Source organism: Drosophila tropicalis, unplaced genomic scaffold (genome assembly GCF_018151085.1).
Source record: "Drosophila tropicalis isolate 14030-0801.00 unplaced genomic scaffold, ASM1815108v1 contig_805, whole genome shotgun sequence".
Taxonomy (NCBI): domain Eukaryota; kingdom Metazoa; phylum Arthropoda; class Insecta; order Diptera; family Drosophilidae; genus Drosophila; species Drosophila tropicalis.
This window is the reverse complement of record NW_027173295.1, coordinates 1,561,866-1,584,971: the sequence shown is the minus strand read 5'-3', so window position 1 is coordinate 1,584,971 and position 23,106 is coordinate 1,561,866. Positions and strand designations below refer to the sequence as shown.

At 37.4% G+C, this 23,106-nt stretch overlaps 3 protein-coding genes across 9 annotated transcripts in view; all 3 read right to left on the bottom strand.

Moving 5' to 3' along the window:
* Positions 1-408: 408 nt before the first annotated feature.
* On the bottom strand, positions 409-4,372 carry Trpml (Transient receptor potential cation channel, mucolipin). Its single transcript, XM_068293807.1, has 3 exons — positions 3,692-4,372; positions 1,876-2,726; positions 409-1,801 (listed from the first exon to the last, which is right to left on the bottom strand). The coding sequence occupies exons 1-3, from the start codon at positions 4,133-4,135 to the stop codon at positions 1,054-1,056; spliced, it is 2,043 nt and encodes a 680-aa protein (XP_068149908.1). The 5' UTR covers positions 4,136-4,372; the 3' UTR covers positions 409-1,053.
* Positions 4,373-5,974: 1,602 nt separating this feature from the next.
* LOC137579875 (receptor-type guanylate cyclase Gyc76C-like) overlaps positions 5,975-23,106 on the bottom strand; it is a 55,434-nt gene continuing 38,302 nt past the window's right edge. For all 7 annotated transcript variants that reach the window (XM_068293728.1, XM_068293729.1, XM_068293726.1 and 4 more), the window contains 15 exons: positions 12,488-12,713; positions 12,208-12,405; positions 11,793-11,858; positions 11,172-11,384; positions 10,941-11,095; positions 10,651-10,873; positions 10,356-10,527; positions 10,118-10,278; positions 9,621-9,911; positions 9,219-9,551; positions 8,924-9,089; positions 8,541-8,850; positions 8,244-8,472; positions 7,992-8,156; positions 5,975-7,763 (listed from right to left, as the gene is read on the bottom strand). In XM_068293728.1, coding sequence (XP_068149829.1) covers positions 5,976-7,763; positions 7,992-8,156; positions 8,244-8,472; positions 8,541-8,850; positions 8,924-9,089; positions 9,219-9,551; positions 9,621-9,911; positions 10,118-10,278; positions 10,356-10,527; positions 10,651-10,873; positions 10,941-11,095; positions 11,172-11,384; positions 11,793-11,858; positions 12,208-12,405; positions 12,488-12,655 — 4,638 coding nt within the window. In that variant the 5' untranslated portion in view covers positions 12,656-12,713 and the 3' untranslated portion in view covers position 5,975. The remainder of the gene's footprint in view (positions 7,764-7,991; positions 8,157-8,243; positions 8,473-8,540; positions 8,851-8,923; positions 9,090-9,218; positions 9,552-9,620; positions 9,912-10,117; positions 10,279-10,355; positions 10,528-10,650; positions 10,874-10,940; positions 11,096-11,171; positions 11,385-11,792; positions 11,859-12,207; positions 12,406-12,487; positions 12,714-23,106) is intronic.
* On the bottom strand, positions 15,472-17,003 carry LOC137579934 (uncharacterized). The gene has a single exon (XM_068293833.1). The coding sequence runs from the start codon at positions 16,531-16,533 to the stop codon at positions 15,733-15,735; it is 801 nt and encodes a 266-aa protein (XP_068149934.1). The 5' UTR covers positions 16,534-17,003; the 3' UTR covers positions 15,472-15,732.

Sequence of the window (23,106 nt, the reverse complement as noted above, 5' to 3'; positions counted from 1 at the left end):
TTATGAGTATTTCTTAAAAACATGATATTTTGTTCAAAACTGTCGACGCCTTTATATTATGATAGATCGATATGCAAAATCTTATAACATTACATTTCTGATATGACAATCAAAATGTTGATTGCTTTAAAATATATTTGAGTTGAAATTAACCTTTCTCCTTATCTCCATTAAGCTTGCTTGAGCCGTATTAGTAGTTATTCCTGCCAAGTCTTGTTAAAGGTTGCGGCAAATTAGATGTTTGAATTTAGCAATTTTGTGTTGATTGTTCCAGATTTGTTTCGTGTTTGGTTTCTTTACAGTCTGTAGGATAACGTTTTCAAATAAATAAAAAAGGATGATAATTGGTGAGTGACGAGTGCCAATTAGTTATGGTTTTGTTGTTGAAACAGTGAGTGAATAATTCGCTTTTGGTGTGTACATCATTCAGTATAAATTTTATTGATTCAACATTGAAGTATTAACTTTTGGTTAAATTTTACAAGCGCTTCGTTGTAAACATAAAATAGAATTAACTAAGGGCACTTAATATATACTAAATATATATTGGTTTTCTTCTTTTTTTGTATGTATGTATGTATGTATGGTTATCATTTCATAATTAACTATGCAGTGACTTTGTTTTTTATTATTTGTACGTAATCAATCTCGTTTCATTTTCGCTTATGGAAGATCTCAAGTCAATTTTATGGTTCAATGGTTATCCTGTTGCTGCATATATACCTATGTATGTATGTATATTATCTGCGTTGGTACCCACTATGCGTCCCTATTAGACCATAGATAGTAATCTAGCTGCATCCTACTCCCTATATACTATCACACTCACAATAATCAAATATATGTATATATATTTGTATAATATCTTTCGTTATAGATTACGTTCTTCCTTTGGCAATTCAATAAACAAAACAAATTAATTGATTAATTTAAATAAAAAAAATATTGGCAAAAAAACACAACATTTTGAGAAATTATCTAACAAGGGAAAAAAGTGTAAGAGAGGGAACAAAAATGGAGAGAAACAAAACAACACACGGAAATGAATGAAAACTATTTCATAATACTTGAGAGGCTGGTGTATCCACTATTGTTACCCTGATGATTGATATCCTGGCGTGTTGGACGACAGCAATGACAGCAGCAAATACTTCTCATTACGTCCAAGAAGCTGGTCTGATCAAAATCATCTAGATCGGACATGAATACACCAGAACTTATATCCTCTGCAGTGCGTGTGCCCACAAATGCCTTGAGATCGGAGACGGGGAAGCCTTCTTTATAATACTTTTTAATCGTATCATAGGCATCCATTATAACGGCAATAAATAGGGACAAAACAACATAAATATACAAGGCAATAAACGAATATAGATAGATCTGACAGAACCACCATAGCCACGTGGCTTTGGTCGACAAAGTGGCAAATGTGGCAAACATATCATCGCCATTGATTAACGAGAACAAGCACTCTGATGTTGTGGCCAATGAACGGAATTTCATGTGATATGGTCCCAAAATTAGCCAACCACAAAATGCAAAACCCGCATAAATAAGCAATGCGGCAATGAGGAAACGTAAAATCTTTGGAGCTGCCTTCTTAAGGACAAGTATAACCACATTGTAGGTCTTAAAGAAACCTAAATAGCGTAGAACACCGAACCACACAAGTAAATTGCCTATTCCTAAAAATAGTGAGCAAGTATCCCATTGATCTACCACCATATAACGCCCTTCGATTTGTTCCTTCAATGCCGAGCCAATGATCAGTAAGACATCATTGAAAATTATCATAATGTACCTAAACAAAAAAAAACAAAGGATATTAGTAACACATCAACGAAAAGGCTAAATTCTTATCTTTCAAGTGCTTACCAAAAGTTCACAAACTCCAAACGTCCATCGAAGCTCAAGTCTTTGCCAAAATGCTGACGGAAAAATGAAACCGTAGTGCAACGCAAAAGATAGGCCCGCCACAAGGCTCTTGTACACAGTGCGAATGACAAGGCGCAGGTGAGTAGAACAAATATGTTTAATATACTTCGCAATAATGAATCAAAATTAGCCTCCGATATGAAATCGGTGGCTCCATGGCACTTCAAACGTGTCGCCTCGGCATCCAGAGAGAGTAACATTTGACCATCATGATCCCGGTTATTGAACAAGATGGATATATCGAAACGGAAGCAATCGGGCGCCGATAATGGTCCACCATTAGCCTTAAAATTTACCGTCTTTATCTGAAACGTCAATGCAGCACTCACTAATGAGGCGAAATTGACTTCTCTACCACGATCATTCAGATAACGCTCCACTCCAATGCTAGAGACATTCGGGGGTAACGATTCGCACACCTCATCGATGTGTGGATCAAATATATACGATTCATTATAGCCGAATATGGTACCCTCGCGATAATTCTGCATGCATAGCTTAAGCGGTGGCATCGTATTATTCGGTGTGGGATAATCGTAGGGTCCAATCGAACGACTGACATTTCCATAGCCATCTACGGCATATTGCACTGTGTCATAGAATTCCTCTTTCATGTATAAGGCAAATGGACCCACTGCTGGTGGATAGCTCTCGACCTCACGTGATGAATCCCATCCGCGTAGAAATAGATGCGAAAAGGCAAATCTATTATCACCCGTGTAATTGATGTGATTATATCGTGCATGGGCGAATAGACACAGCTGGACGGTGACAAGAAAGATTTTGACAATCTGTAAAGAAAGGAAAAAACCCAAAAAGTTTTACATTATTTACAGGCTGACAAGAAAGAGATAGAAAGTAAAGAAAGCTTCCAATTAGTTGGAGAAATGAAAGAGAGCGAGATAGTGCTACCTTTGAAAGAAGAAGGGGCGAGTGAAACAATAACGCTCTGATTTCGGTTCTCTGAACTCTGATTGCTATTTGAAGTGCTTTAGATTTAAATTTAATCTCTGTACCATCGTTGTCATAAGTTCATACAAACATATACATATATCGCTAATATTGCCTAGATCGAAGCGTTATAAAATTCCTTGCAGATATCATCGTTACCAAGTCACCTAACTAAATGATGTACTCTTATTTAACATTGAACAAATTAATCATATGAAAACCCCCTAAAGCTAGCATTTATCATATGTATATATAGCCAAAAACAAAACCAAAAAAAAAAAAAAATATGCCGTGAGCCTCCGCACGACAAAAATTAAACCATAAAATTTGTAGATATTGAATTGTATTTTTTTACTAGCAAAACTTGTGAGCAAGTATTACGATTGCGTAGTTCATATATATTTGTATAAATATGTATATGTATATAGTTAGACCGAAGGTGAGATAAGGCTAAGAAGATAAGTCTAGTCAGAAGAGGAGGCCACTCTTGGCCCCTCTTAACGCCAGAAATTTGTAAAAACTAGGCAAATATTTACTATGGGAAAATATGTGTCATAGGGAATCAAAAAAAAAAAGAAGATAGATAAAGATAGTGAGAGAGAGAAAGATAGAGAGCGACCGGATCGTCCGCCCCAATGCAAAACACGCAAATCATGAGACAATTAATTAAGACAAAGGGACCGAGGGACAGCTTGATGATGATGATGACGAGAGAGAAGGAGAGAGATTTATACACAAAAACAAAACACACAATTAATAGAATGCTTGATAATAATCATAATATCGGTCTATTGTTTTGTCTCACCTGAACCACAAATTTATATGGGAATTTGCGACGAGCTTGCCATTTCTCGATGGGATTCATGAAATAGAATTGCAATTTGCGACGCATCCGCTCTTCAATATGAGAGGCAGCCGATGCGGTGGGATTTGGAAATTCGGGTTGCTCTACATATCCCTGAACTGAAGAGGATCCCGTAGCAGCCACTACTCCTCCTCCTACTGTTCCAGCTCCAGGTGCCAATGGAGTGGATTGCAGCTGAGCCTGTCTGCGTAAGATTCTAGTATTAACATATTCCTCTTCCACTCCATCGAGAACGCCATCATCATCATCATCGTCATCAGTGTATTTGGGATGATGTTGGGCTGCTTCATAGCTGTCCGTACGGCGTTTAACGGCTGGAGAGGGGACTGCAGTGCCATTAACCCCACCACCTGCTGCCCCGTCTCCATGGCCGTAATTTTGCATTTCAATGTACACTGGCTGCGTTGCTAACAATAGCTTAGCTGCCCTGTTGTTGTTGTAGAGATTTTCCTTTGCCCTGTTTCTGGTTCAACATGCAAAAGGAAAATATCTACAGCAATGTCAACACAAGCCAACAATTGATTGGGATTATATATATATATATATAATATATAAATGCAACTTTTCTGGCGAAATGATTGTTAAATACTGCTACAAAGCGCAAAATAAAACACACAAAAACACTCCTCCGATAGGTCGCAAACTATCGATATGTCTGCTAGAGATGGTTGACTAGGGATGTGTAATGTTCAAGTCACTTCACTGTGACTTATCGATGATGTTATTAAATCACACATCAAATGACCGTTAAATTACATTGGAAATTTTTTAAAAAGAAATCAAATCTATATAAAAATCTAGATCAATCAGTTTAGATTTACTAAATAAACAAATTATCATTTTTCTATTTCATCTATAATCACAACATATTATATTTATCACGAAGTGAAACATTGCCAAGCCAACAAAGTTGGTAGATCAAACTACTATACATATATATATATATATATATATATATAAAAGCAATACCGACCTAAACTATAGTTGATTATTAAGCCCTCTAATCAACCTGTTACCAGTCACAGTTAACATGACAAACTGCCCGTTAAATTGAAATTCAAATCTAGATATAAGAATTCATGTTTTGTTTTTTTTTTTTTTTTTTTTTTTTGTTTTGTATTTATATATGGCAAATTTAACAAATTTTCTTTCTTTTTTTTTTAAATATACATACATACATATACAATTAAAAACATTTCATCTCGCATATAACTTTCTCGCATTTTTGCTCGTTGCTCACATTTATGTATCGGTTCCATTAATTAATTAAAAATTATGTTTTCTTTTTCTTTTTGTTGTTATTTTGTTTTGTAGAAGGTCGTCCTTAAATAATACGTACAATCACACGCACTTACATTACATAACATACTAGCGAAAACACATTGATACATTAAATATTTGTTGTATTTTCTTGTTTAAATTAGAATTTTTGATTTTGATTATTTTTCAATTTTTTTGTTTTTTGATTTTTGTTTCTATAAGCATAATTTCTTTGAAAAAGCAAAAATATGCATATTGTGTATTTCTGATTTTATTTTATTTTATGATTTACATATATATATATATAAAGTGTGTGTGTGGGTGGGTGTTACATTAAGATGTGTATGTGTAATTATGTAAATATTATATATAAAACAATAACTAGTCTGAAGACCTTGTGACTAGATGGGATTTTTCTCATTTTTTTTTTTTTTTATCTTTTATCTATTCCATTATATATTTCCTTTTTATCTCATTATGGCTACTTTCTAGAACATATATATAAATATATATATATATATTTTTATGCATGTATATAGGATATTATTTGTTATATAGGTATATATATTTAGTTTGACATTTAGGGACCGCTTAAAATCGGCTAAAATTGAAGCCATATCCTTTTAATATACATACATATATAGAGAGTTCTCCTAGTTATTAGACACGCAAACGATATACATACAAATACACATATAACAAAGAAAAAAGCCAAAAAAAAAAAACATTTATTTATTAATAGTTTTAGGTTTACATATATATATATAAATATATATGTATATATAAATATATATTTATGTGTATAATAATAGTGTAATAATAATTAATTAAACCTTCATTTCCTGCTCAACACATTTCCTGAGTAACTTTTCTTGCTCCTTCCCTAACCCCCCTCCTCCTAGATCAATCAACATCCTGATTCCCCCCACCTCCTTCCCCGATGGTTTATCGTTCTATCTTCGATTTACACAATACTCTCACGATCGCGGGCAGCATCTTGGAAACCACCCGGCGATCTCATACCCTGGCCACTGGTTGAGGTCACTCGTTTAACCAGCTGATCTGGGCCAGCGCTGCGTACGCCATTGCCCTTAAAGAAACTGGCCATCCAATTGCCCAGTTTAGTTCGTGGAGGTCGCTGCTGCTGGTTGAGGATCTGATGGTGATGGTGGTGTTGCTGCTGATTCAGATTCTGCTGTAGATGATGATATTGCTGCTGAGAGCCTAATCCCGGCTGCATATCGGTGGCATAGCTAACACTATTGCCATGACTGCCCGGATGACTATCCATGTGCTCTAGCGAATGCCAGCGTTTGGTGGAGTCCAATAGTTCTTCGGCGGGCACAGATAATGACGATTGACGTTGCAGTAATGGTGACTCTAAATCCTCGTCCATTTGCATATTGCCGCCATTACAATTGTTATTCAAATGCTTCCCACAGCTGCTTGTGGGCACAATACGAATCTGGGCATTGGGAAAGCTATCGTGGCGCATTAAGAGGCCCAACTCATCGTCATAGCTCTCATAATTGGCATCTACAGGATTGGCGGCCGACATATCCGCAAGATCCACCAGATTGGCATTGATATTCGTTTCCTCCGGATCAATCTGACCATTTGGCTGGGCGGTTGTTGTTGTTGGCGCTTGATGTCCGCTGATCAGTGACACTCCCGTGTCAAGAGATCTTGAGTTGTTCTTGGACAGCAGCTTGGATGGCGGTAATTTGACGCGCTCATGGCGTTTCAGCAAATGCTGAAAGGGCATGGGATCAAGGGAACGTGATTCGCGCAAAAGTAATTCGGCCGCCGACTCGTCACCATCTTCGGCCATACATAAATGGGCAGCACTGATGATTCGATGAGGCCGCACCATGGCCAATGGTTTATGCAATGCATTTGGCTGACGCACTAGCCCAACTCCACCTGCTGCTGCTGCCGCTGCAGCTGCTGCTGTTGCCGTTGCAGCTACTGAGGCGGCAGCTGCAGCGGCTGCTGCTTCTCCATTCATATCACAGTTCGTTTCATTTGTTTCGGAATGATTCAGCGTACTGAGCGAAGCCTGAGCTGATTCAATCAGGGCACCACCCAGACCATTGATGGAGGGACGCTCTCGTTCCCTCTCCCGCTTATTAACCATGCGCGGCGATTCGCGTGCCATCTGATAGATACTACCTTGCAGGCTATATGTTGATTCTACATCCGCTGGCCTTGGTACACTGCTCTGTCTTCGGGATCCTGTACCACAATAGTGCATTGCCTGAATACTTGGCTGTCGCGAATCCGGATTCAATTTGGGACTCTTTCGCGGTCGACTAAAGAGCGGCGGTGGCATATCGGTCATATCAACGGGTTTCTTTTGTATAGCCTTCTCATTGGCACCCGTCAGCCACCAGGTGGTTACCTCGCCCTTGCCCTTCATGTTGACCAGACCACGTTTTTCCGTATGATAGCCACCGCCTAGCTTATCCAACGCCAATTTACATTTGTTGGAAATGTGTATCTTCAATGCCTCACCATTGCTTTCCATACGCGATGCCGTATTCACAGTGTCGCCAAAGAGGCAATAACGCGGCATGGTTAGACCAACGACGCCAGCCACTACGGGTCCCGTATGCATTCCAATTCTCAGCTTCAAAGTCTCGTTCGGTCGATGGGCTATGCGATGCTGTTTCACTGCATGCAACAGATCCAATGCCATTGAGGCTATTTCACCGGCATGACGATCCCCATTCTTAATGGGCAAACCAGAGACCTAAACGAAAACGACAAAGATGGAACGACAATTGAGAAACAAGCGTGAGAGAAAGAGACGGTAAACTGAAGAAATTTATGAGAAGATTGACATGTGTCATATCTGTCTACATTTAAGGATTAACAACAAACAATTTTTGTTTAGGATTCACACAAAAGGTTAGTGCTACGATCTAAATTTCAATTATTGGGAGCACGTTTATATGCCTCATTCAGTTGTTGTACTTACCACCATGTAGGCATCGCCTATTGTCTCCACTTTGTAGACATCATAGCCCCGTATGATGCGATCAAAAACTGTATAGAGATCATTCAAAAAGTTAACCACCTGCAATGGTGTGCTCTCCGCCGACATGGCCGTAAACCCAACAATGTCACTAAAATAGATGGTCACCTATAAAAAAAAGACACAAAAGAAAGAAAGAAAGAAAACCCGTAATGGGTAAAGTAAGCCACTTCACTCGTATTCTGTTATAATTACCAAATCATAGGAGACTGGCTCGACGCCCTGACCCATGGTTAGTTTCTCGGCAACCGATTGCGGCAACATACGATGCAGCAAATCTTCTGTCTTCAATTTCTCCTCACACAATAAGCGTGTTCGCTCCGTTACAATATCCTCCAAATTGTTGGCATATTTCTCCATCATTTCCATCATTTGATCCATGATGTTTTTGGTTTTACCGCCACGCATTTTCTTTAAACGATTGCTAAAGAAGCAAGGGAAATTTTGTTTATTAGTTAATTAATAAAAATATCTCTAAGCTTCTGTTTATACCGTATGACACTGAATTCGGGACGCTCTTCGGGCTCCTCGGCCCAGCAATCTTTAATACAGGCCAGAACATAATCTGGACATGATTCGGCCTCAATTATAGACTCGACCTCGGGTCGAAATGGCTCTTCGCCTTTGAGCGGCAGCTTCTTAACAAAGTCCACAATTTCCTTTGGTTCAAAATTGGTTTGTCCAAATGGACCCTTACGACTAAATATCTCATACATAATGATGGCAAAGGCATAGACATCACCTTTCTGGCTGCCGTGGATGTGATGATTGCGCAGCAGTTCGGGAGCGCGCCATAATTGATCTAAAAAGAGAGTGATGTAAATAAATTGATGTATATTTGTATGTATGTAGGTTAATGTTCATTATAAACTTACTTCTATAATGCTGATGTTCGCCAATTGATTCACTTTCGGCACACTGACGCAACTCATGCAAACCAAAATCGGTCACCTGTAACATCCAACGTGAGGTGACCACACAATTCGATGATTTGAGATTGCCATGGTATATCAATTGTGAATTGTGTATATAGATCATGCCCTAAAATACAAAATATAAAATGCAATTTTCAAATAACTATCATCATCATATTCATTATCATCATCTCCATACAGGATAGGATACCCATATGTACATATACATATGTAAGTATTCTCATCTAGAACTCACTTTAATGAGGTCATGGATGAGCGAGGCAATGAATAGATCATCCAGTTTGATATCCTCATTCTCAATGATATCATATAGACTGCCCTTGGCACAATAATCGGTGACTAGCAAAATGCGTGTGGGTTCCACACAGGCGCCAATGAAACTATTTATATTATCATGACGCAATTCACGCAATAGACGCATCTCCTTCATTATCTCACGTGAGATATCACGTTTGCGTGGAAACTTTAACTCCTTGATCCGTACGACAGCTCCCCGTAAACGAGCCGTTGAGGTGACAAATTGATTGGACCAACGTGAGCCATAACTTTGGGCACTCATCAAGCTAACCTGCAGGGGCATCAAATAAAATGTTAACATTAAGAAACAAGTGAAAAACAAAAACCGTACACCACCTACCTTACTGGGCGATGAGACAATCTCATTACCGGAATAGCCCTTAATCTCGCTCGAATCAATTTTCCAAAGCAAACCCTCAATTTCCAATTCGATTTTCCATTTTCTATAGATGCTCATGGTAACCACACCAGAGCAGAATAGTATAACACCCAGGACAACAGCAGCCACTGTTGATGTATAATGGGTATCATCCTTTTGGCATAGCTCATTGGCAAAACCACACATTGGCTCATCTGTTGGCTTATCCCCGCCCGAAGGCCAATCAATCGAACCATTAATGAGCTTATATTCCTAAAATAAACAAAACAAACACAAAATAATAATTAAATCAGTTGGAAAACACAACAAAAACTATTTATATACGAAAGTAAATACATTTTACTTTCAATTTCCTTTTGGTTTTTTTTTTTGTTTTTGGTAATCTTTAAATCAAACAAACTAAAATTAAAATAAAATAAGAAAAACAACAACAAAGAAGAAGACGACGACTCACTCACTGGAAGTTCTTCGCCTTGATGGAAATACGCTACTGGAACCATATGATAATTACAACGTATATTTTCCAAAATATTCCATTTATGCGGCTTATACGCCAACACTGAGAAATTACCCTCCGAATCACCATATTGATCGATTTTAATTGTGGAACCAGTGACGCCTTAAATATACAACAAAAAATATAAATAACTCATGAATGAGAGAGACTGACAGTGATATATATGTATGTATACTTACTCATATAAGTACGATTTTTGATAATGGTATCAATCACCCTAGTGCCATTGCTGGCCACTTCAAAGATCACCTCGTCGGTGAGAACACGTTCCTCCATACGCAACATTTTATCCAAAGCCCAAGCATATAATTTAACCGAATCATACAAATATGCCGCGTAAATCGAAATAAACTAAAACGAAAATATACAGAATATAATTGAAAGTCATGCATGGGCAAATATTTTTAACGACTTCACTTTAATAACAAATTATGCTTTCCAATTGTGTTTTCTATATCAAATTTCTGTGCTCACCTTACTAAATTTACTCTGCGCAAATAATTGTGGCACTTGAAAATTAAATGGCGGCAATGAACTATAATTTCTCACTTGCTCCGTAAACATTTCGTAACCTTTTGTGGGTGGCGTTGAGGCCACTACCAAAAGACTTCTTGCCAATTGATTAAAATTTTCGGTACTATGGCAATTTGTCATCCGATTTATTTGATCAACTTTACGTAAATATTTCGATGCCTCTCTGAAAGAATTGTATAAACACGAAAAATTTCAACATATAGATTTTAAAATCACTTGAGTATAATTACCTTTCCGAATAAACCATCATGTCGACAAAGATAACCATATATTCACCTTTGGCAAATAAACCAGCCGTTTCCATAGAACTCATGAAATCTACCAAACTATTGGCCGTTCCAAGGAACACATAGATACGTGTACGATTCATGGTATTCTGAACCACCTAGAAGTTCGAGAAGAAGAGGAAAGTTCAAAATTAAAGTTGCTTATTAAATTTGGTTTTAAAGTCCAATGCTTACTTGATACCAATAGCCGGAACGACAGCAGGGTAACATTAATTCGCAGCATTTGGCTCGGTTATCAATGAACGAATGCTTATGATTGATGGTCATGTTCTTCTTCATGGCCTGATCTTTGAGCAAATCGGCCACAGTGCCCCAAATTTCCTCATATAATATGGAAAACTTATTCCAGGCATAATAACGCAAAAGTGCAATCACCGATTTAACGACCTACAAAAGATAGAGAGTGAGAGAGAGTGAGATGATTTCGATAAGGAATAATATTAAGAAATTTTAGTGCCATGTAAACAATAGTTTGAAAACTTTATGGTGCGAGTGCCGTGAGTCTTGGTCTTGGCTCTACATCTATCATATAACATTTTTATATTATTCAAGGCCAAGGATATGTACATATATATGTGTATAAATATATTCCAAGGATAACTAGCTGCTGCTGTCTGGTCGTAGTCTGTCTGACAATCTGTTGTTGGATGACAATGACAAAAGTAAGAACAAGTCTCAACACCCATTTTTCACCACACCCATTCACATGCTCAGATGACACCATCTTCATCACCATAACCAATGCCACCTGTTGACTGCACCCGGGATTATTCGTATTATTTTCTCTTCACTTACCTGCGTATCTGGAGGTTCGGTGCGAGCAAATGTCGGTATTGCGGATGCACGGTTCTCTGCGCATTTCTGTTGAATTGAAAGAAGAAAATTTCAAATAAATACACATATACACACCCACACACACACAAACACAGACATACATTTGTCACAATGTACACTGGGAGAAAAGTTAAACTTTATATAAGTTGAAAAGACAAAACTCTCAAGGATAAACAAGTTTCTCTAAGAATTATTAGTAAAACTCACATCAAGTGAGCAAAAATAATAATTGAATCCGTTTCTCCAAGTGTACAAGAAGTATTTTTGCGTGAGTGTGTGTGTGTGTGTGTGTGTGTGGGTGGGTGGGTGTTAGGGAAAATGATGAATGTGGAGTAAAAAAATGTCAGGCGTAAAATTGCCTCGTCATAAAACTTACATAGGAAATCATTGGAATGTTTCGACTTTGCGATACTATGGCCTCAACATAGCAAGGACCTTCAGGACCAAAAATCGTTGCTATACCATCGCATATCATTTCGGTAATGGCTTTTGTTGCCAAAACCGTATCACCCTTGGTATCATTCCAACGTAGAGCTAAAGTTACATTTGGTAGCAATTCCGTATCATTGTTGACCTAAACCAAAAGGAACAAAAAATAAAACAACATTTTAGTGGGGGGAGGGAAGTAAAAAGATTATTGGGGCATAGTTGCATACCTCATCCAATGCCATAGTCAGTGCACCGGATATGGCCAAACCCTGACGATCCTTTAGCTCGCCAGTTAGGGCCGTTAGATAGCCCACAGTTAGTACAGTGCGAGGATTGCTACAGTCGCATACTGCCACCGATAGCAATAGTAATAAATTAAAGGGCCAACGCGTCATGGCCCCTTAGGCCGGGGCCGTTCAGCGCGACGCCTATGGTTCCAAACAGATTTACAAGCTGCAAAATGGAAAAAAAAAGGCGAGAGAAAATGTTATGTTACAGAAAATACAAACATATAAAGGCAAGAATGCAATTGCAATCGCAATCGAAAATGACAAGGACAGGCGGCAGAAGCAGCAGTAGAATCTACGGATGTACTTCTAATAAAAATACATGTTTGACAAAGGCAAATACTAAACAAGTCGGGACCCAAAAGAAACCACCCAAAAATCTCACATGGAGCTCTCCACACTCACACACACATACAAGCACACACAATCCTTTTTACCAAGTATAGGATAAAAACTTAAATTTCCAAAAAATGTGCATTAGAATGCAAAATGCTTTCTGTCAGGGACACAAATATCCTGCAAGTGGCTAGGAGCCAAAAGCAAATGTCAAATGTGATTGCTCACACATCTACATATATGTACATACATACATACGCATGCATAGAAGCTATGCACACACACACCGAAAGATCATCGAACTTTCCCACCCACTCAAAAGGAATGAAATATGTAATTAAATTAATATTCTTGATAAGATAAAGAGCTTAGTGAGAGCGAAAGAGAGAGAGAGAGAGAGAGAGATTTACATTCGGCTCAAGGCGCATATCAGGTCAGGTATAGCCTATCAGATTAGGATATCTTAAGTCTAGAAATTTGATTCAAAATCTAATCAGCACTAGAATGATTTTTGTAGGTATCGAAAATTCACAAATATATTTATGTATGTAATTGGGGAATTCCCACAAACACTTGAAAAAAAGAATGAATTTGATGTCTTGTGGTTTTAGTTTTCTTTTGACTTATTTATAGAAATATCATGGAAAAAGTCTCTCCTTTTTGAGGTCCATTGAGTTAAAAAGTTGGCCTTTCCTTAGCTGAATGACTTGTCCATGTTTAAAGCAAATATGTTTTTCAACATTTTAAATATAAATGGGTTGATTTTATTGCTTTGCTTAGCTTACCATCAGATGACTAGAGTTGTGTTTGTGTGTGTGTATGAGTGTGGGTGTCAGTTTGTCGGTGTGTATCGGATGGCACGTGCAACATTATTGTTTGCATTGCGTTTTGTCATCGTTATTGTTGTTGTTATTGTTCTTACTAGTATTAATTATGCATGCCGTTGATTTTGTCATTATATCATTTCGTTTGAGGCATTATCCCTCTGCTGCCGGTTTTTGTTTGTCCTGTCTTTGTCAGCCCGTCTCTATGTCCGTCCGTTCGTCCGCTTATCCATTCGTCTGCCTGCCTTTTCATCTAGCATCAACATCAACTCTTTCTCTCTTCCCATCCTCACTCACTCATAGTTCTTCTTCATCATCATCATCATCACCATGCTGGTACCATTCTGTGTGTTTGCATTGTTAGTGCAAGAGATTGGCGTCCTTGTTTGGATTTTTTGTATGTTAATTGGCTTACGTTTTAAAGTTGAACGTTTTAAATGAAATATGGGGAAAACAAACGAATTAGTTTAATTAGCCCCCCAATGAGAGTTTACTTCCAATCTTTCTGGTAACTATGTATCCAGTAAGTACATATGTATGTACATACATACATACATCTATGAATGGTTCGCTTTCTACGTTCTTTTAATATTCGTTTGCTTATTATTCGTCTCGCTACAATTCTCATACATTATTCTTGGAAATCTGGCCCAATCGCGCCAAGTGTCAAAACGCTGCGCAAATATTTATTAAGCAGAGGCGCCTAAAAAGCCAAAGAATCAGAAATAAATATGAACAAAAACTGAGAGCCAAAGTGGGTTCTAATTTTAAATTGCAACATTGGCAAAATAAATAACACGAACTAGAAAATACTTTGAAACGAAACGATTGTAAAATGTGAAGTGTGTCGAAAATGCTAATTTATGGTATCTACTCTAGGTATGAACCTATGTACATACATATATTCGTAAGTAACTTTATAGTTAGTACATATATGTATATGGCCCATTTCCACGTAAATTCAAACTTAATGTAGGCAAAATATTCTTTAAATAGTTCACCTGAAATAACTTTGATAATAAAAGTCATAAACTTGACCTGGTACTTGTTTCTAAACAACTACACATACAAACTACATACTAAGACACGTTTAGGGGTCTGTTTTTTTTTAAGGAACTCAAAATTTAAATTCAAGGACCATTCTGAATGTAAGTCAAACTGCTTATCAGTTATTATTGATAATGCGCTAAATATTTGCCATTTGAGACTAATCGCGTTTAAGAACCGAAGCTCATGGGCCATCACCAATCTTCACATCACAAAAATCGATCGCTAGTTTAAAACTTACTAAAATTCAACATCGTGCAACGATTCAATAATGGCGAACATGGCGTATACGTAATATCTCTGACTTGGATTGAGATCATTTTTGGATTTGACATGATATTTTCTTTAACAGCGAAAAACGATTGATCTAAAATATATACTATAACTCTGGTGCTGAATCTTACTAATCTGATTTTCTGTTATACACAGCGTATACGTAATATATGCAAATAAGTACAACATAAAATGTGTCTGAAGCGACTTTAAAAAAAAATGAGATAATTAACTTCTGAGGGCCAAAACGAACACTTTTGTGTAGTGCGCAACTTTTCTGCTAATTGTAACAATTTTTTTGGTGTTATATGTGGCGTATACGTAATATGAATTCGATCGTCAATACAAAGTTGATTCTGTTAGCTTAGATCGAGCAATTTTATCTGGCAAATTAGATTGATGAAGAAAGGATACCTAATTATATAGAATAAAAGATGGTGAAACTATTGTTCGTTATTTATTTCATTGCTGGTCTATATGGAACTTTAGATTTTGTTGCAATTTGCAATTTGCTGTTGGATTCATTTCTCATAGAAATTAATTATTTTTGCACACATAATTTGGGGAAGTGTGAATTTAGCTTTGCTTGAATCAACCGAAACGTTTTGAACTCGCGAATTTTGATAATATCCTGTGGACGGTCTGGCTGGCAGGCGACCGCGGTGGGTGGGGGTGAGGGTGGCTTCTGAAGGATCTTGAGGGAATCTATACCACAGATTTGCTAGACTTTTTGATATCGCCTGCGATCTTTTTGATGGCCGGCGGTATACGTTTCGCCACACCCGGCTGGGAGCTGAGAAATGAGATTTCAAAGAGCGAGGGACGACTTGAGTAGACATTGTGCAGCATGCTGATGAACCAGAAGATCAAGTCATCCATATTCCGGATAGTGCATTGGGCAAATACGGCACCCGCATCGCGTCCATGTTGATGCGAATCGAAGAGTGCCACAATGGAGGCACGAAAATCAAATGTCACCATAACGGTGCGACTGTCAGCTATAATGGCGGCAAATAGATGCGACGGCGGCAACTCACCGCCACGACCGCCCGCCTGCTGGAATACCTGGAGTGTAATCGTAAAGATGCGGGAAAGCTGTAAGGCCACATTCCGATTGTACATGGGATTGGTGGGATCGGCCTCCATGTGCGTGTAGAACCACTCCTCTAGGCGAAAGTTCATCTTGTGCTGCGATCGTATGGCCGATATGGCGTCCGGTATATTTAAATTGAGATTGCGCGCCTGCGGCGTGTTGGCCGTGATCACATTGTGGTAGACATTGTTGCCATCGTTAATAGCATTGCCAAACAGATCCCATCCATGCGATGGCAACTCGGTGACACGATGAAAGAAACGTTCCGCCTTTGCGACTTTATCGGCCAGGATGAGGGAAATGAGTGTGCATGAATTGGTGCCGCTCTGTTGGAATTCACCGAAACGCGATTGGCAAAAGTCGCGGGGGAACCACCAAATGTTTAAGTTATCAATCTGCTCATGGATGGCCATCTTGATGGATGTCCTCTAACGTTCTCGTCCTCGTTCTTCCCTTCGAATCCTGTTTCTCTTCTGTGTTGCTACTCTTCCTCCTGCAGTTGCTGTTGCTGTTGCTGCTGCTGCTGCTGTTGGTGTTGGTGTTTTTGCTGTAATTTGAAACCGTGACCGTGGCCTAACGGCGCTTGCGCGTTGCCTCTCAATGCTACTTCTTCTCCTCACATAATTCACAAGATCTGCTTGCAGGTGTCGGCGACACCAAAACTACCAAGCACCTTCTCTACTAGTACACTCCAACGGCGGAATCGGGATTTTTAACCAAACATTGAATTTTGATTGTCCAAAACGGGAATAAAAGAGATGGAAAAAAAAGAGGAAAACTTTCGAGATCGGAAAACAAAAAATTTCTAGACCAACAACTGACAAATAACGAACATATTGTGAGAGTAATCTTGTTAGCCCAAATGGAGGCAAGGGGCCCGGACTACTAGATACAACCGTTTGTCCTTAGTTTGCTTTACTTCATTTTGAGTCAAAAGAAAATGTTGTGTATGATTCTTATTCAATTGAAAATTTAATATGAGATTACTGTTCTAACTAAATAAAGCCCGCGTTGGCAATGTTTTGCCAAATTTTGCTTGCATTTTTAAAAGAAGATTGTGTGTAGGGCTAAATTAATAACCACCAACATCTATCATCAACAGACTTTGCTAAGGAACTTTAGAAGCGCAATGGCCAAATACTCAGTCTTCAATGCTAAAAATAGTTGGGAATTACTTATGAAAGTACCAAAAGGACCATTAAATAGCATTTTCATACTTATATTTAAAATTGATGTACATACATACATATATGTTATTAACGATAATTTTTTAGGGATTTACATCAATCAATGTTTTGTTCAAAGTTGAAAGACGTAATTGTATTCATACTCGTGGCCAATTGAATTGTGATTTGAGCTATTATATAAAGCACCACAAACAAAAAAAAAAGGAAAAAAAAAACCGAAACGAAATGAAACGAAACGAATTAGACGTGTTAATTGACAAGATACTCAGCCAGCCAAGTCGACGCCTCATTAATGATTGATGAACTTGTTCCATTGTACATATGTTGGAGGCTTATACAGACATAGAAGTAAATATATGTATACCAAAATATATATTTAAGGTAATTACCCGGCGCCTTCTACTTGGACTCTCAATCAAAACAAAAAAAAAAAAAAAACAACAAATTAATGAAACAAAACACTTGATAAGGCAAAAAGATAGCCCAAAACAACAACAACAACAACAAAACAAAAATGAAATTGAAATCGTTATGCCATGTCAAGCAAACAATACAAATAACAAATAATCACTTGAAAATGCCAGTTAGATTCGACTTGACTACTCTTGAGTCTTGACTCTCCAATGACCGAAATAGAGAGCCCCGATCGTATTTCAAGTGTCTTCATGACATTAAATTGCTGCTTAAGGAACATATTTGTATACCCTGGAAAAAAAAAAAACAACCAGGCTACTTATTAGGGTATAATAACGTACTTATATTGCATTTATTGTGGATTAAAGTCCACTCAATTATACGAGATTATGATCTTGGTTAGGATCTATCTAAGCCTCCTTCTTATTTTGCTGATCTCTCGACTAGAGTCAATACAAATATATAAAACAGATTTTTGTTTTTCATTGCTTTTGTTGTACAAGTAAAGAGTAGCGCGTAGTCGTAGGGTTTTTTCCCTTTAAGTTTGAGTTATTATTAAAGTTGTTTTTTTTTTTTTTACTTTGTGTCTTGGCATTCTTTGCGTTTTTTGTTTCTGTTTTGTTTTTGAAAAACTATAACAATTGATTGGATTTGGGTTTCGCTCAATTTTTCTATCTTATGGTAATGAAATGAGCACCCTTGAGCAACTTCCGTGTTACCGGCTGCCAGATGGATTGGACCCAGTTGTCAGCCAATCATCTAGCCAGCCAGCCAACCAAATAACGATGATGATGAAAGTGAATAGATAAGCCAAACGACACTTAAATGAAGAGAGAATAGGTAAACGGTAAGAGCAAAGTGTAAAGAAGAGGGAGAGAAGAAGAGGCCCGCGTCAAATGAATGATGAAAAAGAATTTTGTTGCTTTTTTTGTGTAGATTAAACAGATAAATATCAAGTCGATGAGTTTTTGAAAGGGAATTCCGATTGCAAAATTAAGCAGTTTGTTGGCGCTTTTAACATGATGATGAAATTGAAAATCATTTATCAGATTAGTTTTGATTTCGTTAGAATCCAAACACAATAGGCAAAAACAAATCAACAGAAAAAAAGAGAAAGTGAGAAACATGTTTGAAAAGAAGGCATAGAAAAAGAAAGTGGCATATGTAACAAAAAAGAATTATAGATAAACGAGAAGCGGAGCGGCAGCAGCAAAAAATAAAGTAAGATAACATGAGGAGTCAGGAATAATTAATTAAGAAGGCTAAATTAATAAAGTGAAAGTAAAAATACAAAAGAATCTTGGGTGAAAAAATAATGATAATAAAATAATGAATTGCATAGAACATGACAAACAAAAGAGACCAATTATAGTCTCAGTATCTATGAAAAGAGACAACGAGAGAGAGCTACAGTCATTCTAATCAAAATTTAAGTAAAAGTTAAAACTGATCGATAAAACCCAATTAATTCTAAGTTTCTTGAGCTAGATTTAAATCTTTTTTAATGAACCATCGTCGAACAAAATGCCCAAAAAAAAAAAACCAGCCGCCAATTAATTGATTTATATGTACCTATGTATGTATGTATATAAAAATCCAAGTTTTGCTCAAGAGGGGATTTAGAGTTGAGTTCTCTCAAATAGGAAACAAAAACAAACACCACAAAAAAAAAAAAAAAAAAAAATAGCATTAACAAAAAAGTAAGCCACAATATGTAGAAGACAACAAAACAATATATCATCATGCAATGCGGTGTCATATTTTTTGTGTTTATGTTTGGTTTTTGAAGTTTGCTTTGACCTGGAAGTCAAATGATGATGTGGATACGAATGCCAATGATGATGATGCTAATGGAGATGATGATGATGATGATGATGAAGCGGAGGCGCCGTCATTTAGGCTCGGCACGTTTTTGACTTGCTTGTAGATCGTTTAGCAGGGGTAAAATAGTGAAAAAGTAGAGGAAGGTCTCTTCACATCACTTCACTTCACTCTTCTCTGGTTAATTAATGCGATTTCGCTTTTCGTCGGTGTGATTGTGTGTGTGTGTGTGTGTGCGTATATGTGTCGCGTGGCCAGACAATGACTAATCATTTTTTTTATTTTTTTTTTTCTACTACTCTTTTTTTGTTGCTATCTATGTGGGGGGCTAATTGAGTTGAGTAAACAAATTGCATTAATTTGTGTCTTATTATTTAATAACAAAATAAATAAGACAACACACAGTAGTAGCAGAGAATGAGAAGCCCAAGAGGGAGGAGGAGGAGCAGCTAGGTAATGGTAGTTGTTGAGTTCGTGGCGGTGGTTGTATTTCGGCTGGTAACCAATTATTTAGCACTTGAAGGCAACGTCGGCATCGTCGTCGTCGTCGGCTTGCTTAAGCAATTATTATTATTTTTCGCTCTATCCTTCCAATTAAGCATCGTGTTGGGTATTGTCCTTAACAGAGGAATATCAGGACATGGATACGGCCATGGCCATATTCGCGGTTGCAGCGTCGCAGCCGCACCTTGACCTCATCGAGAGGAAAAAAAAGTTCTCCTTCGATTCATTTTACATAAATAATCAATAAAGAGAATAAGGGGAATAAAGAGAGACGAAGGATTCTTAGCTCTTTTCTTGTCAACCTCTCGCCCTCACTCTCTTATCTTACTACAAAAGTTGTTCAAAATTCTTTTGTCAAAGGCAAGGATTTGTGAAGTGAGTTTTTCTTGACTAGTTTTTCGCCTCAGTTCAACTCTTTGGGGTTTTGGTTTTTTTAATCAATTTGAAGTTGAGAAATAATTGATGGCAAGTAGAAAATGCATGCAAAATCAAATTATTTGGAGCAGTGCCCAAATGGTTACCGAATGGGCCAAGGCATCTCGTCATGTGAATACCATTTGCGAAATAGTCTGCATTCCTTTTTCTTCTCTGAATTGAAAACCAAGTGATGATGAGTTCTATTCTGAGATCTATTCAAAAATTTTCTAATTTCCAACATTTTGTCGAATCATGTTACATTATTTTGAAACCGATTTCGATTATTTGATTTTGGGACTTGGTGAGTAATCTTTTTGCTAGTCCTTAAGGGATAACCTGCTTACTTTTATTTACTCCCTGCGCCTGCTAGTTGTAAGGATTAAAAAAAAGTATATTTTATCGAATGGAAACTAAATGAAGCAAGTAAGTCGACTCGTCGACTCGGGTATACCATACACCAGGTGAAACAAATTTTTTTAAATTTCGAAAACCAAATGTACATATGTATGTCTATTAAATTGTTTTTACATGTTTCATAGTATGTGCTATCTCGCTCACTCTACGAACACACGAGCACTCTAGCGCCGCTACTAGCCAACGGCCAATTCTGGCCTTGTGGACCGCGTAGTAAAATACGTTCATACGCATATTTTGCATGTTTCTAGTCCGATTTCAATAAAATTTGGTAGTTTTGTAGAAATAGATAAGATTAATTAGTCTGCCGAATTTGAATGCGATAGTCAAAAAACTACAGGAGAAAATCGGTTTTTTCTTAATTATGGAGGCGGAAGTGGGCGTGGCAAAATATGAAAATATATATACTCTGCGCGAATACTAAGCCAGTATACATACTAAATTTGGTGACTTTAGCTTTGTTTGTTTTTGATAAAATCAGTTTTGTTTGATTTGCGGGGGCGGAAGTGGGCGTGGCAAAATTTTTAAATAGCCAGTTTCTGCGCGTCTATTAAACTAGTCTGCATACCAAATTTGATGTCGGTAGCTGTCATAGTTTTTAAGAAAATCAGTTTTATGTAAATTCCGGGGGCGGAAGGGGGCGTGGCAAAAAGTTTAAACAATTAGTTTCTGCGCGCCAACTAAACGAGTATATAAACCAAATTTGATGTGTCTAGCTGTTATACTTTTTAAGAAAAACAGTTTTATGTGATTCCTGGGGGCGTAAGGGGGCGTGGCCGAAATTCCAATTAACTCTGAACATGTGCATACTACACGAGTATACATACCAAATTTGGTGGCTCTAGCTCTTATAGTCTCCGAGATCTGCGTGTTCATACGGACGGACGGACGGACGGACGGACGGACGGACGGACGGACGGACAGACGGACATGGCTAGATCGACTCGGCTATTCATCCTGATCAAGAATATATATACTTTATAGGGTCGGAGAAGCTTCCTTCTGCCTGTTACATACATTTTGGCGACTTTAATATACCATTTCACCCTATGGGTGTATGGTATAAAAATTGGTGGCCCCTTATGATTCCCACTCCTTCTCTGTTTAAATGTTCAATGGATTGTGTCTTAAAGACAACTTTTGTCTAAAGTTATATGCAAATTTAGTTTGCTGCTAACAAAAAAAAAAAAAAAGTATCAAGGTATGAGAATGGAACACACACTTGTGAGTGGCGCCAGCTTCAAGCTATTGAGTATTTCCGGTTCAACTACCGTTAGCCAAGCATTCAGTACTCCGGATAATAAAATACATGCATTATTCCAAACGGAATGAAGACTGAAACTTGTAAAGTTGAGTTGATAAATCGAGTTTACATTGTCAATTGAGTTAGTATGTTATCGGGAAACGGTTAACAAATGATAACAATTTCAAAGGCCAGATCATAAATATTTCAGTGTAAGAAGCATTTTGTGCCTTAATTTCATTACGTCAAATAAAATTAAATTTAAATTTTTACACTCTAACAACGAAAAGTGCCTAAGCCTCTTTTTTTTGTTATCATTTGTAGCGAAACAAACCACATACCAATAATAAATTTTTTTTCATTTGCATTGAAAACTTTTTATGATACAGAGAGGGGGCAGTCGGGTAAAAGAGGTAAACCCAGTGGTCAACACGATTTGTCCGCAGGACTAAGTTCATTTTAACCTATCTAAATATAGATCGAAGCTAAACCAATATATTTTGAAAATATTGAACAAAAATTTTTACACGTCTTTAAACTAAAGCTTCTGAAGAACTCAAGTTTTTTGGTTCTGTTCCTAGGACAAAAACTACGCATCCTGTCTGAAATATCCTAGTTCAGAGCGGATAATTCGTTTTTGAAAAATTGTGTTGACCAAACAGACCTCAGAGAAAACTTTGAGCTCAGAAACTACGAATTACTTTAGATAAAATATATAAAACATATTCTTCTAGGATTTTGAAAGGTAGATTCATGTCTATATATTTGTAGGAAACTTTTATGCCATCACCACTCGACTTTCTCACATAGTTGCTTCCTTTCACTGACATGGAATGAGAGAACTTTTCTTGAATAATTTCTCCAGTCATGCTGACACACACAATTCTAAATAGGTTTATATGTGCATACATACATATATGTACATACATGTACATTTGTATGTATGTGTGTATGTTTGTGTAGTCGCTTTACTTTTATGGACATTG